The sequence below is a fragment of the Anguilla rostrata genome, chromosome 9 (genome assembly GCF_018555375.3).
Source record: "Anguilla rostrata isolate EN2019 chromosome 9, ASM1855537v3, whole genome shotgun sequence".
Classification (NCBI taxonomy): Eukaryota; Metazoa; Chordata; class Actinopteri; order Anguilliformes; family Anguillidae; genus Anguilla; species Anguilla rostrata.
The window spans coordinates 41,190,377-41,206,496 of NC_057941.1; the positions used below are offsets into that span (position 1 = coordinate 41,190,377).

Below are 16,120 nucleotides of genomic sequence, written 5' to 3' on the forward strand. Positions count from 1 at the left end.
GCTTGCAGTGTGTTATAACATGGTTAAAAGACGGAAGCTTGAGGTTATGATGTGTCCATCACAGTATCCATACTTAAAATCTCTTTAAGAACCACTGGGAGGACAATTGTTATACCTAAATTCCCAAAAATCATTGAGACTATTAGATAATTATTATAGAATTCCGGTTTTAACATATTTCCCCCACACAGTCATCATCATAAAAGCAAAAGCATGAAAAGATAATCTGGGATCATTTTCACGGACATAGAGAATGCTCCATGTGGCAAAGTGGAGTTATATCACAACGCACTTGTGCTGCAGGAGATGACCAGATTGCAGAAAGCCACCATGCCATGGACAATTGTACAGCAAGCTTTGAGCGGCTTACTATTACGATGTCGAAGCAAAGATGCATCAGATAATGCGAAAGCACATCTCTGAAATTTCATGCATGTATGTACTTTATTACTGAACTTCCTGCAGTAATGTACTCTCACGGCACATAAGTACGTCTACTTTCCTGTACGTTCAGCAGCAATGCAAATAGCTTTTAAAGCGTGAAGTACATTCAGAATTATTTTTTATATTTAGAATTACAAAGCAACTGCCACTAAATAAAATACAAAGCAAAATGTTACCAAGATTCACCAAGATTCTCTTTTGCTTAATATCTAAAACCTGAAAATATTTTATGCGAACGCAACTGATAATCAGATTGTGAATGTTTACGTGCTCATTTTGATAAAATTAGCGCAGCTGAATCAAGGCCTCACTCTCTCTCTTCTCGGTTGGCTATTATACAGAGAACATTAGCCATGGAAAAGGGAACCCATACTGAAAAAGATGTTGCAGCTCAGTACTTGTTTATCTTTGTGGAACACTCGACTGAAGAAAGTAGTTTTTTTTCTTTGATTTATATTCTTGCGCAGGTCTCTTCGAGGCCCATTACATTTTATTACACTGTTGAGCGAGACAACAAAAAAATTCTGAACAGCCTTTTCCACAAAGTTTGATGGAAAAAGCCTTTTATGAGCTAGCAGTGGCAGACAAACCCAGACCCTGTGGTCAATGGTCTGTGCTAATTCCATGAGACGCTGAACTGCCTAAATATAACCAGATGCCACATTATTTCCCGCAATTACGGACTGTCCCTGGAAAAACGTGGTGATCCACTTTTCCATCTTTCACTTTTTGAGTCAGAACTCCTTTGTCAAGTTTTCAGTGAGGTGAAACTGAGAATGTGAATGTGTTCTTCACATACAAACCAAACTTTCCAAAAAAGTATGCTTGTGTGCAAATCAAAACATTTCCCAGGACAATCCTCCAATCTACTGTCAGATATGTAGTGCTTAGATTATGGCCTTAGAGAGGGAAACAGTGAATTTGATACTGTTGTAGTCTGTAAGTCCCAGTCACTTGTCTCCCCAGTACTGTCTCTGTGTCTGTGTTCCCTGAGCTGCTTCACTCCCCTGTACTTGTGTGATTTCACTATTCGGGTGGTTCCGGGTTTTTGTGGTTTCCCCCCCTTCCTTCCAGTCTCGTTTTTACTTACTTCCTACTTATTTCTAGTTTTACTAATTTCTACTAATCCTTACTAATTTATAGATTGTAAAGTACTAACCTCATTAATATACTAACATGTGAATATTACTAATGGACTAACACACACTAGTTTTGGGTTTTTGATAGTTTAGATCACTATACTAATACATTAACCAGTCTCCCCTTTTCCATGCTGCGCTGTAGCTCCGCCCCTTTTCTTTCTAGCCTGCTCTAACGCTGAGTTCTGCAATTGCCTGCACCTGTCTCTTGCTCTGACTGCACCTCTCTCTCTCTGCACGCGTTTGTACCTGCTCAACCCAGGCCGTCTATTATCATTGTGATCTATGTGATTCCAGTCCGCGTTTTGTCAGTCCCCTGTCAATTAATTAGTTTTCCTAATGTTCTTCACCTGGATGTTGTTTGTTACTCCTCCCTCACTCACTTAACCCCTCCTTGATTGTTATCTTCCCCAGTGTATAAATGTCAGTCTTTTCCACCTGTTCAGTGTAGGAACGTTGGTCAAATTCATTGTGCCGATTGTTATATATAAAGGCAACTTTGATTGCCTTTGTCTATCGAGATTCCTGCGACACCCCTTTGTACGACTTCTCTTTTGCCTGCCCCTTTTGGTTTTGTTTGCTTCTGGTTTGACCTTCGCTTTGCCTTGACTTCTCTTTTGCCTGTCCCTTTGTACCTTCGCCACTCTGATCTCCTGGTTTTTGACTTTTCGCCTGTTTTTTCACTATTCTTTTGGAAACTCGATTCGACACCGTACTCTCTCTGATTACCTGGCTTCGAACCTCGGACTGAATAAAGACAACGTTTTTTGGATTTCCCTGGTCTGCGTGTGGGTCCTTGCACAGAACATCACAGATACAATATTATATTGTGTTTAAGAATGTGGCCTGGCCTCCCCGTCACATCAGCATCAAAGCACATGTGATTGGGGCAGATTAAAATCCACTGATACCCTAATCTAGACAGACAATCTATGGGTCTCACTTCCGCAGAGTTTGTCTCAGAAGAGACAAACCAGAAGACACAGGACACCATATCAGGTGTCGGAGACCCTGCATGCCTACATGCCTAATATTTCCCATTACTTTAAGTTTGAATGCAATCTGTAGGTAGGCCAGTCCTTGTCATAAATGAGTCTGACCTCCCGTCTCTTCTCTCCCAAAATTTAACTTGGCATCACGCAATCAGGGCAAACATCCTCAAGCCAGGCTGGGTAAGGCATTTAAGATGGCCACAGGAAAAAGTTGTGTTGTATTGCGGTTGGTTTCAAAGCCTTGCAGGAGAAGAGTTTTTCTTTTTTTTATTTTGGTGGTGTTTCCTTGGTTGTGTATTTTTAGCTGGTTTTCTTTCATCCTGTGGCGCTTAAACTGGAAGTTGGTGATACTTCGGCAAGGTCTGGCTTCTCCATCTTTCTCTCTCTTTTATGGTATTTCTAAATGAATTGTTTCATGTTTTGTTTAATGTCTTCTGCCTTTTAATTTAGAAGTAGTGAGCCTGCATTCAATGAATAATGTATGATTTCAATGAATTAATCTAAATGACTGCTTTGTATTAAATGCAATTATTTAATCTTAAAACCTGATATAGAGCTTGTTGGTTGATTCTACCTGTTCACTGTAGACTAACCTATCAATGAGTTTGTCAATTTAATTGATAATTCTCATTTTCAACAATAATTATTAAATTAAATCACATAAAATATATTTTACATGTAGGTTAAGTGAGGAGCTCTAGCATGCAATATCCCTTGTATTCAGTATTTAGAGTGCAGAACATTTTAACAAGGGCATTGACTGCTGGAACCGCTGGATTCAGAAATGAAACATATTTTCAAGTAATTCTTACCTCGCAACCCAACACAGGGGAAAATGCTATTTGATGTCACCCTCTACCAAGATAAATTACACAATTTCTTTCTAATTAACCAATCAGCAACCAAAACAAGAAAATATATTTCTATGCTAAAGCAAATTGTGCTTTAGATGCTGAATCCTTAGAATGTCTTGGGAGCAATTTCAGAAAAAATGAAACAGAGATGCTGTCAACAACACAGCCATTCTTATCAGAATCACATTTAAAAAGGCAGCATGAGTTTCAATCTGCAAGTCTACACTGGGATTTGGCCGAGAGACAGGAACTTTGATCACAACAGAATGGCTCCACTGAAACCATTTTAGCATTTGGACTGCAGGAGCAAACATTTTGTGTGGATCAAAATTAGACCCATGTCTGCATAAGTCAAAGGCCTCCTCAGTAGATGTTCAAACGTAGTCTACCCCTCACACACTGAGAGTTAACCTTTACAAACACAGTCCCTCTGCATCAAAAGAGATTGTTATAGCAGCAAAGGGTAGGCCAACTCCATATTAAGGCCCAGAGGATGGATGTCAGGTGTCCACAAACTTTTGGCTATGTAGTGTACATCAGTACCTTGCTATGTGGTAAAGTGGTAGCATAGTGGCCCCCTCCCTTGTAAACAGATAATATAGAGAAGAAAGGTGTGTGTGTGTGTGTGTGTGTGCGCACTGGGGGGAGGTGTCCTTTGGTGAGTAAGGCTTCCGCCACTCTCCCCGGCGTCAGAATAATGGACTACCATGCTGTGCTTCGTGACTCAACCCCTCCTTGTATACCCTGATGCGTGACAGTCATTAGGCTCGGCCCCAGCTCTGTCCCAGTGACTCACCCTCTTCCCAAATGAAAGGTGCTGCCATTTGGGGCACCTAGAAAAAGCAGCAGTTAGCAAGCTCTTGGTGGGAGCAGAGTCATCTATTGGCACGACACTGGGAGCCTGACACTTAGCAGCCCTGAGTGAAATGATTGCAGAGAGAGACTCCGTCAGAAATGATTAGGCGCCATGAGAAGTGAATATTGGACGCTGAGGCTGGAGCGAGGGCTGATGGGAGTCATCTGAAGGGTCCTTGAGAGCCACAAGTAAACTCCACAGTGAACCTCCACTACCAAGATTTAAAAAAATAATAAATCCTCCACAAGAGCTGGCTGGTGTGCATCTGTCACTTGTGCGACAGTGTGTGTGTGCGCTCGACCGCGTGATGATTCACCGCCAGCACAGCAGTGCCAGCTTACCGGGGTTCTCAGATCAATAGGCAGCTGGTCCACATAGTGATCTCATCCATGGCGTCCTCTGGGCTTCCGCCGTTTACCCAAGACATCAGATTTCTCATCAAAAGCAAGACCCCTCACCTTGAGGTTTGGCGGTGAGAACCTCCTTGGAAATGGACACCTTTCCGATGACATCATCTCGGCTGGAAGGAGACGCTTCGATCAGTTCCGGAAATACAGTGCACCACCTGGCCTAAGGTGTAATTCTAAGAGTTTGCAGGATTTCTAACAGATTAAAGTAGGGGTGTCAATCTACATTTCCCTGAAATTTCCCTGAGTTTTGCTATGGAGTCTTACTCAACTACAGTTTTTAATTATTTAATCCACCAAACCATTCATTTTTTTAAAATTCAAAACAAATGAATCACAAAAGAAGAATGAAATTTAAGTGTGAACAAGAATATTTTTTTTATCTTTATCGATTTATTGTTTAAAGATCATTTAAATCTTACTTAAAGAAGCATGACGGCTAATTTTACAGCAAATCAACTAATTTAATTAAGTAACCCATGGAACAGGTCAGCATACCTGTGACCTTTCAGTAACTGAGTTTACTACTGATCTAAATGTATATGTAGGTGGGACCCATATTGGTAGCTTAAATGCTTGGATGGAAAACAATAATATGACAAGACAAATGCATCAATTAACGAATAATACCATCGTAACATTTTTCATATTACATACAAAAACAATGTTAAATTTCCAATTAAGAAATAACTCAAGAGTACTAAAATAGCATTATTGACTTGTAAGTACTTCATCTTCCTTGGGGCATGCGTATATACAGTATTCACTGTATACATTTGAAGATAGCCCAACATATATATATGATGGGCTACCTTATAGTGACCTGGTTATATAGTGACCTGGTATGGAAATCGCACTGTGTGCCATAAATCAAAACTAGCACAAATAATAAACCAAGCCAGTAAAATAACTGGCATTAAGCAAGCACCACTGCAACACCTATATGGTCTTGCCATGAAAAGGAAAGCCCTGCATATCGAGGGTGACTGCTCCCATCCACTTCACTCATCATTTCAAAAACTACCCTCTGGTAGGAGACTAAGGGTCCCAAGGGCAAGGAAAAACGTCTACAGAAAATCATTTGTCCCCTCTGCAATCACTATCCTCAATAATGGACCAACCAGAGACTTGGGCATGTGGATGTAGCTAACAGTGACCAGGAGATGTTATTTGAAGGACTTACGGTGTTGTTACTTGAATGAGTTTTAGGGTGACCTTATGGTGACCTTATGTATGTTTGCTGTTATGTTTTTTAATCCGTGTATACCTTTGTCTATGTCACTTACAATGAGCATTGAGCTGAAGGAAAATTTCCATTTTATTTTATATTTAACGGACAATAAAGTTTTCTATTCTATTCTATTCATAACACAATAAACTAAACTACACCGTCTGTGCAAGCTGAAAATGGGAAAGGCTGATGTGATCAATTTTTATACGTGTAGCCTGACTAAGGCAAGGACGGCTGTGTGTTTTGTGGCACCTGAGAGAATCCTCATCCAGAAGGTGGAAGGAAACCGTGTGGAAAGAGGGGGGAAGGTGGACGTTGTATTCCTCCCCCCAAAAGGGAGACAGCGTCTTCCAAATTGTTGCTGTCCTAGGAGGTAGAGGAAGAGGAGCTATCAGGAGACCCAAAGGCAGTCAGGCAGGAAACCAGATAAGCTCTTTACATTCAACTGTGACAGCATGATGATCGTCAGCCCTAAGAATACCAATGGGCTGTTTTGACATAAAAAGTATAATCATAAATAAAGATGGTTATTTTAAAGCAAATAACTTCAGATGTAATGGACATGTTTTCCTGAAAATAAAACAGTGCACAGTCCTCCATACCTGCTTTAAATCCCATGTGTTGTACAGTAAGTGTTCACAAAAAACGGTTGTTGACTCTTTCACAGCCTTATTTCTGACAATCATTAACAAGTGTGGCTCAGCAATGTTTCTGCAGAGAATGAATGATGCCTTCAGAACTATGCCTGACTGATTACTATGAAAGAATGTTCAACATCCAGAGCAGTGCTCTTCATTTTCTATGTCTCAGCCATTATATCATGTTGCTGGCTGGGAGAGAGGAGGTTTATCAGCAGGGTGAATGTGGAGGAGGAGACGTTCAATGCATTGGCTTTAAAACCACCCCCATTATCAGCATCTGTGATAGAGGTCACACGGTTAACCATTAATCAGAATATGGCTTTTCCCAACAGCTTTGCTTGTTCAAAATTTAACGAGAGAACTGCTGAATGTGAATTGGTGCACAGTTCTACACAGAGCTACACAACTGATCCCCCAGATAATTTGGATTTGAATTCAAATTAATTGACCAGTGCTTTGCTTTGAGTTCAAACTTCTAATAAAATGCTCTAAACATCAGTAGCAAACCAATTAATTTCAAGATTAAGGTTGGCATTAATATACGCAGTTTTGTCCAAATTCGCATCCAGATGGATTTGCATAATGCTCTATAAACAAGCCTCAAACTGCTGAACAAATTAGAGTTGGGACTGTACAGAAATCATCTAATCTAATTAATCATCATTTAAATTTATGATAATCGCCTTACTAAAAACAAAGCAGGACGGAACTGAGGCTTAATACTAGCTCGGGAACAGCTCAAATGCACCCAAAACACTGCATGCATACCTTATGATGGCCTCATTGTCGATCCTTACAATGCAGTATGGATCACTGCTTCCGGTGCTGCAAAAGAGATACAACATACCACCCTTGTTATGTGATAACAACACAAAGCAAGCTCAAGGAACGTCATAACAGCAGGTCCTGACCAGGGCCAGGGAACTGAGGATGGGTTTATGATCTAACCGCAACCCAATAAAATAGATGTCACAGATTTACGCTCTCGTGACACAACTGTGACATCAGCCGTGAGTCAGAAATCTCAAAACAACTGTGTTGGCCTTGAACGCAACAATCTGGTTGGACATGCGGACAATGACATGGGTTTACTTCCTTCTGTGACTATGATGCTGCACAAAAACAAAGCACCTACATCACAAACTTCCTCCTGTGAAAATCTGATGCGGAATCCAGGTGTTTTCTGTCTGCTTTTGTTTACTCAGCTTTTCCCTTTAATGAAATATGCAGTGGGGCCAGCGATCGGCCGCCGCAGCGGTGAAGCCTACGGCCTTTGGTGTGCCAAAGGGCAGCCCGTGCGTAGGAGTATCTCAGGATAAGCCTTTGCAGATCAACAGTTCAAAAAGAGTGGCCCCTGGGTTCCACACCCATGCCAGGACTCTGGGTCAGACTCTTCCCTTTCAAGCTTTGTCATTGATCCTCGGGGCTTGGTGTGGTCCATCTTTGTGGCCCACGTCCTCCACCACTTGGCTAACGGCCGCGCCCCGTCCCCGTTTCCACCCCTTCCTAAAGCCCAGCATTCGCTGACCCTCAGCATGACTCAGTCATTAATGCTCCAGCGGGCTCGGATGTCCTGCCGCTGAGCTGGCTGTTAGCACCCGGTGCGTTCCGAAACGCAAAAGAGCACTGTCCTCATGTCCCGGGACATAGGCCTATCTCAGAGGGACACTTTTGAAAAAGCAGCAGGGTGAATATTCACAGAATTATTACACGACATAACTGATTCATTTGTTGTATGTCCTCATCAGTGACAACTTAAAACTTTTCACATATAATCCATTTATACAGTAAGATATCACATGGAAGCAGTTCTGGTCAAGGATACAATGGGAACTGATCCTTCAACCTGCTGGTCATGAGACGGTTCATTCACCAGTTTTCTGCACCATCTGGAGCAAACACTCAGATAATGAAGTCCCAAAGCTGGTTTAAAAGAGCTGGGAGCATCCATTCAGATCCAAACTGATTTTTATACATGTGTCATTAGACTTCAAAGAAAGCTAATGTAGATCAACAGCAAAAGAGTGTGTGCTGTTATTATCACTCATCTAGATGGTAAATGGTAAATGGACTGCATTTATATAGCGCTTTTATCCAAAGCGCTTTACAATTGATGCCTCTCATTCGCCAGAGCAGTTAGGGGTTAGGTGTCTTGCTCAAGGACACTTCGACATTCCCAGGGCTGGGTTTGAACCGGCAACCCTCTGACTGCCAGACAATCGGTCTTACCTCCTGAGCTATGTCGCCCCTAGATAAATATGTAAGATCCTAGAACTGCTGAATACACCCAAGAGCACAAGCTAGGGGAAGGGTACCTTGTGGAAAAACATGCTATTCAAGTAAACATTTCCTCTTTGAATTCCAGTGTTACAACATATCCAGAACTGGGGGCGTCTTTACAAAACATGTGGTATGAGCAGGACTGTCCAAAGCCCCAGGCTAAATACTGTCTTAAACGGCCAAGAAGGACAGAGCTGTTTGTGCTTGCATTCCTACTTAAGGCTTGATTATGGTTTAATGGCTAACTCAGACGGGGATGAAGTTGACCAGATGTATGCAGTGCCTGCAGTAGTGTAAACAGCACATAGTGGGGCTTCATAATTTACTTCAGATGATCCAAAAAATCTAGCATGAACTATTCTAAAACCAGGTCAAACATAGCCTATGTACACTTTCAGGGCCTCAAAACAGCATATTCAGTACAAACATGCAAACTAATTGCACATAACATTAAAAATGTTGAACGCACCTGAATTCCAGATGAATTCAGAAATATAGCACATAACGTTGCCTTCCCAACTATCATCCTTAAATCGGTTGTTCACTATGCACTTATGTGTCTAAGCAGAACCCTGTATCAGAGTGCACCCACCCCACCTACTGCACCAACAACAGAAAAGCGATTAGCACCCATGAATTGGTAGCTGTCACTCCTCAATGGCTATAGCATTGATGTGTAAAGGCTTTAGCAATAACAATATTCACTATCGGAGTAGTAACGCTTTTCTTATCTGTGTTTCCTCTTAACATCTGGGGCTTTGTTTAAAGGGTACCTAGTGTGTATGGTTTAGCAAAACAAACATTCATAAAAATCAGCTTTAGAAGGGCTACTGAATCGGTACATGCATGGTTTGTTCAACCAAACACTTTCAGCTTACAATTACAAATTACTTTCACCAGACACTTTCAGCCAAAGTGACTTACAGGAACGCATTTCACATGGTAAGCAAACACCCCAAAAACTGCATGGTAAAGGGAGAGGCTTCGTTTTTTTTTTTTTGTTTGTTTGTTTGCTTGGCTTTTTAAGACAGAAACACTTTAAATGGTTAAACAGAAACAGTGTCATTTGAAAATATGAGTTTTTGGATGTTGGCAGAAAACAGCCAATAAAAGTGCCTCCTTGACAGATTGGGGAAGGTCATGTCACCAGGGGGAGATGAGGGTCAGGAAAAACTGGCTTTGAGGAGCAGTGAAACCACCAGGGAAAGGATTTCCCTGGGGGCTTAGTTTAAAAAGCTTTTTTCCCAGAAAACTACACGTCAAGCTCCAATTCACACTAAATTGAAATTATTTTCAGTTTTCCTCTCTTCGGCCTGTACATTTATATCAAGTGAATATAAATGATACCACAATTGATGTACACCAATCAGCCACAACATTAAAACCACCTACCTAATATTATGTAGGTCCCCCTCGTGCCGCCAAAACAGCTCTGACCCGTCAGCATGGACTCTGAAGGTGTCCTCTGGTATATTTGTATTTCTGTATATATTTGTATCTACTGTATATTTGTATCTGATATTTTGTATCTACTGTAAATTTGTATCTGATTGTGTTACTTTGTGGTACTTTGTTTGATGCTGCAGCAGTGCAAATCCCCCCTGGGATCAATAAAGTACACTACTACTACTTATTACATTATTGGTTTTTATTACATAAAACATTTGAAATGGATTACATTATTACACTATTGGTAACATTATTAGTTGCAATAAAAAGCTAAGATATTGTTAGAGGGTGAAATATTTCCAGATGATTTTAACTTTCGACGGGTCAGAGTTGTTTTGGCGGCACGAGGGGGACCTAAACAATATTATGCAGGCGGTTTTAATGTTATGGCTGATCGGTGTATACTGGAGGCAATGGAGGTGATGTATACTGAAGACAATGAAGGTGATGTATACTGGCGGCAACTGTAAACATATATTTTGTCAAGTAATACAAATTGTGTGCACCTACCTATACGACGCAGTGAGTGCATGTGTCATAGATTTCCTGTAAGCTATAATTTAAAAAATAAGATGATTTAAAAAATAAAGAGGACTGAGAGAGAACTTCCATCGATATGGATTGGAACGTCCAATCAATACCGCTGACTTATTGAGAAGCCACTACAGAGATTCTTATCAACCCTTTTTAACTACCAAATGAGACCTCTGGTGATTCAATTCTGCCTGTGGTTATCGCTGTAATTGGAACTCCTGCTTCTGCAAGAATCAGGTGCAACATCAAATACCGCCATGCATTTGTCAGTTTAACCACGTCTTCTTTCGTGCGCCACCTGCAACACAGCGATAGCGGCAACTTATGAGTCACGCCAGACGAATATTTTGCCCTACCCAACAAGAAACGTTTGCACGATGATTGCGCATGTAATCATCTTACTATAACCTTAAATTCACATCTCGGGGAATGAAAAAGGTTTCCACGAAGGCTTAATGGTTGTTCGCGACCACAATGGGACCAATTTAACAAAAACTGTTGTGAATTGTAAATAAACTAGCCTACGTTTCCCGTCGAAAAGTGGGTGTGACACACGCGTCGAAATTGCGCAAGAAATGCTATTTTCATGGTTCGCAGTTGCATTTACAAACAAATCTTAGTAAATATTTATATTACCTTGACCAGTGTTAATGTGCCCTGTTAGCTTTTTAAGTACGTAAACGACACTTATAATCCGATTTTACGTACGGTTTACCAACTATAAAATACATTTAAAAAACCCATTACACGATTAAATGATTCATGGGAAACGAAAAATATATGTTATCATCAGTTTCTAGCTTTTCCACTAGATAGTATCTCTATATGAGTTATAATACATTGATTAATATTAAATTAACCATGCACATGCAAGCTCAGTGAGTGCTCTTAAAAATGGCAATCAAATATGCGTGCGCGTGCATGCGCGCGTGCCCATGTGTCTGAATGTGCTCAGTTTACTTTTGACGGATTACTTTACTTTGCACATATTCGGTTAGTAGACTATGCGTTTTACAAAAGGGTCAGCCAGTGTTTGATAAACAGACGTGACACAAAGTTCCAGTGGTCCTGTGAGGAAACGCCTGGGTTTCATCTGACATGTTTGCAGTGTCAGAACCTATTTTTATACAGGCTACGGTCAGAACCATCTCAGAAGCCATGCCCTAGTAAAGTCCTCTTGCCACAGTTGAAAGAAAGGTAGGTCAAAATGAAGTCAGTTTGATTTTACGAACTTTTTCTTTAGTGTCAGCTATAAGTCTATTTTGTTTCATTTTAGTTTTGGTTTCACCAACTTCATTCTTTAATAAAAGCTTTAACACCTCTTGCCCTGTTTCTTTTCATGTTAAAATATACAAGCCCTAAGGTGGGACACATGTCGCAGGAAATTACATGTATATAGACAGTAATATTTGATAGTAGAGGATTTGTATGCCACAATGTATACAGGTACAACTACCAAATCTTAACAATCTGTATCCCCTGTACTAAAACAGCCCCTGTACTTCTTGATAACCACCGAGAACACAATCCAATATTGGCTCTTAGACGTAGAATGGTATCACCAATTCAAATACAGTCACATTAAATGTATTTATATAGTACATTTTACAAAGAATTTGTCATGATGCACTTCACAGTATACCTCAGCCTAAACAATTCATCTTTTGTTTGACACATTCCTGGTATATGCCTGACATTCAATTGGTCTGGTTGGCTGGCATTTGTAGTTTCTGCTATTTTAAAACGCTGTCCAGTAAATCAATTCTTTCAATCTTCTCAGTAAACAACTGGACCCATTTAAAGTATATGCTATATGCTTATCTTATCTGACCCAATAACAGTTCAAAACTGTACTGTAAAAATTAGATTATTGTGCAAAAAAAGGGGGGTGGAGGTGGGGGGGTCACAATTAGCTTATTTCATATACAGTACAGATAGCAAATATCACCTCGACAGTTCCGATCAATTCAGTTCCATTCAGTAAATAGAGAAATCAGTTGAAATGAAATGTATTGTTCAAAGTGAACTGACCCCAGTACTGATCACCTGCACACCAATGGTTTCCTTTATGTCAAATTTTCTGTTTCTGTACACCTGTTCTATGGATCTCCAGATTGATTCCTGTGTCTGCTCCCATCACTTCAACACTGATGATGCACTTATCACTCTCATTCCTCCCTTTTGGTTGTCAGGATTCAGGTTTTCAACATGATGACTGTCACCCCCCGAATGCTTTCACACCACTTTAAACTTCCCACATCTGAGTGCATATTGCTTCCAGCTCCTTCATCGCGCTCTGCGACATCTCCATCTCTGTGTGTCTCGTACCTTGCTACCTTCTCATAAATAAAATCAAGCTCTGTGGGTGATGCTAGATACAATTCCGATCCTTCTCCAAAACAGCTTTCTTTGACCAAATCGACCGGCTACTTTCCTAAGTAATAAGTACAAGACTAAACCGTTTATATCAGTTTACTTATATTCCTTTTTCAGACATTCATGATTTATAACTATGAAGACCAATTATTTTTTTCTGTGTATCCACTGATGAAGGACTACATGCTTAACTTTTCTTGTACTGCAGTTCCTTTCATTGATTCTTTGTGGTAGCTGGAAGAGTTTTAATTACAGAAGTTTTTTCTGACCACTTTGTAAATCGTTCTTATGTCAAAAAGCTTATTTTGTACATCCTCTTTTCCTGTGTGACCTCCAGTTCTCTTTCCCTGCTCTCCAGGAGTGTAATGAGCTGGTCTCCATATTATTTGATCCCCCCCTCCCAAAAAAAAAAAAAAAAGATATACAAAGAAACTTCTAATTGTACTCATTTTCATGACATATTCCGTGCTCACAAAGCATTTCATTTGGATTGTGCATTTTCAATGACCCAGATAATGGCCTTTTGATATTCAGCACCAATGTCTCAACCTGAAAATAGCTCCAAATATAAAATCAAAACAAGAGATAAATATAATGCTGAATTCTATTTTTAAAGTTTTCTGAAAATTATACACATATATATGCTGGGTAATATTGTCTGTTAACTGATATATCTTTCAATAGAGGGCTTTCAGTGACTGGGATTATATCAATCAGTTTTATACTGATGGAAGACGAAGATGTGAATGCTCCTCATTTACAATACAATTTAAAACGGTAGCAAATAACCCTGAATATCCTAAGTGGACTAAACTGCTTCATTAATGTTTAAGTGATTTCAGGTAAAGTCTAAGTTTCCACTTTCGGTGGACATACCCCAAAGATTTTAATGAAGAAAAACGTGATGTATCTTTGATTTTATTTCAAAGGGCACTACATGATAGCTTCGAATAGCTTCAAGACACAAGATCAATAAAATAATGAATTAAAGTACAAAATCAAACATCCCACTTTAGCTAAATTACTTCGAAATAAAATTATGTGTGGATACTCACATGTCTTTAACCGGTAAATTCTTCGCTTCAACGATTCTGATAAATAAAGTACTTCGCTTTGCCATTTGTATGAATCCGAGCGATTTATTGCTTGAAGAAATGTTTACTAAGTGTCTTGCTGTAAAATGTCAACAAATCGCCTGTTAACTCACTTTCAAAGCGAGACGCGCAACATTTTATCCTTTTCTGAAAACAGGTTGCTGATGTGATTGTTTTCCCCAAAAGACAAGTATACAGAGAATAGGTGACTTGCAGTCTCGTAGTAATCATTCCACAACACAGACGTTCTTGCCTTCAAGCACGGAATTCAGACAGTAGACCGAATGTAAATCTACGCCAATCACAACACACTGATTGCAGCTTTCGAAATGGCATTGGGCAGGTCACATTATGACGTAATAGTATTTTGCGATGTTGATGGGAAATGTAGTTTAAAAAAAAAAAAATACTGCTGCCAGGCGCGAACCTTCACAACAATTTACAGTGCAGGTCGCTTAATATTCATCAACTACGTTGTATTTTGAATCGGTTAATGTTATGCAGTTCCATATAGCATTTTAAACGGTGCGATACATTTCAGGTAAAATGCAGGCAGTTTTTTAAAAGTAGATTATAACTCTTCTGTCAAATGTACAACACAAGATTGCCTTAAAGGTAGAAAAATATACCTATATAGTCTCTTTTTGTTTTGTCTCTAACAATTATGGCCATACAATGTCTTAGTCTCTTCATATTGAGAAGTAAAGTAACCACTGGATCAGTGAATCTTCACATCTCAGTTTTGAACAATGTAATTACTAAATAGAGTAAATGTTTATTATTAATAATGATTAGTAATGAATAGATATTAAATAAAGACATTCAGCCCTTGAATTTCCCATATTTTGAGAATATAAGGTTTCATACAAACTTTTAACAGGGGAAAGCATAGGATTAGTTTTTTTAATGCAACGTTTGATTTTTTAAAAATGTCATGCTTGATCTTCTTTCAATTTTTTCCTAACAGTTTACAACAGATAACATTGTTGACACTAAGTAATAGTTCACATAGTTCACCTAATAGTTCACCCATTTTGCCAATAAAACCAGCTTTCAAATGAATGATTATAGTCTCAAAATATTTGGTGACTTGGCAAAACAAATACTTCTCAGCTAAACATATATCTTGACAGCTATGACAATGAAATACAAATACTCGGCTTCAATAATAGAACAGATTGTGAGTTCATGTGTTCATTGGACATTATTGGACAACCACCTTATTGAACAATCTTATTGGACAACCCCCTTATTGGATAATCTTTTTGGACAACCACCAAAGTTCTTTTTAGGCTGTCCAAGAAGAAAGGAATGGATGTGGAAAGGACTACTTAAGCAGATCAGGAAATTTACCTGAGAGCTGACTTGAACTTGTTTCTCATACTAAATATCTACCATTTTCAGCGAACCATTGGCTTCAGATATAATTAAAATAATTGGAATACGTCCACTGAAAGTGGAAAATTTATAAGACAAACATGATGTAGATTTGATTTTATTTCAAAGGGCATTATGCGATAGCTTCTCTCAAGACACAAAAGAAATGAAATAATTAAAGCACAAACTCAAGCATAACCCACTTGAGCTAAATAACTTTACAATAAAAAAAGTGTGGATACTCACATGTCTATAACTCTTTGCTTCAACAATTCTAATAAATAAAGTACTTTGCTTTGCCATTGGCCATTTGTAAAGCAAAATGCTGTATAGATTTCAATCAAAGTAACAAAATCAAAGTAAAATATAGCCGCAAGCCGCGATTCTGGGGTTCAAGCCAACACGGACCGTTAGAAGGTGAAAGCTGCAAAGTGCAATAAGAACTA

At 39.4% G+C, this 16,120-nt stretch overlaps 1 protein-coding gene across 1 annotated transcript in view; it reads right to left on the reverse strand.

Annotated features, from left to right (window-relative positions):
• rasa4 (RAS p21 protein activator 4) overlaps nucleotides 1-14,588 on the reverse strand; it is a 31,073-nt gene extending 16,485 nt beyond the window's left edge. Inside the window, exons 1-4 of the mRNA XM_064352159.1 lie at nucleotides 14,259-14,588; nucleotides 7,333-7,389; nucleotides 6,176-6,289; nucleotides 4,744-4,805 (exon numbers count right to left, since the gene is read on the reverse strand). Coding sequence (XP_064208229.1) covers nucleotides 4,744-4,805; nucleotides 6,176-6,289; nucleotides 7,333-7,389; nucleotides 14,259-14,323 — 298 coding nt within the window. The 5' untranslated portion in view covers nucleotides 14,324-14,588. The remainder of the gene's footprint in view (nucleotides 1-4,743; nucleotides 4,806-6,175; nucleotides 6,290-7,332; nucleotides 7,390-14,258) is intronic.
• Between the last annotated feature and the right edge of the window lie 1,532 nt (nucleotides 14,589-16,120).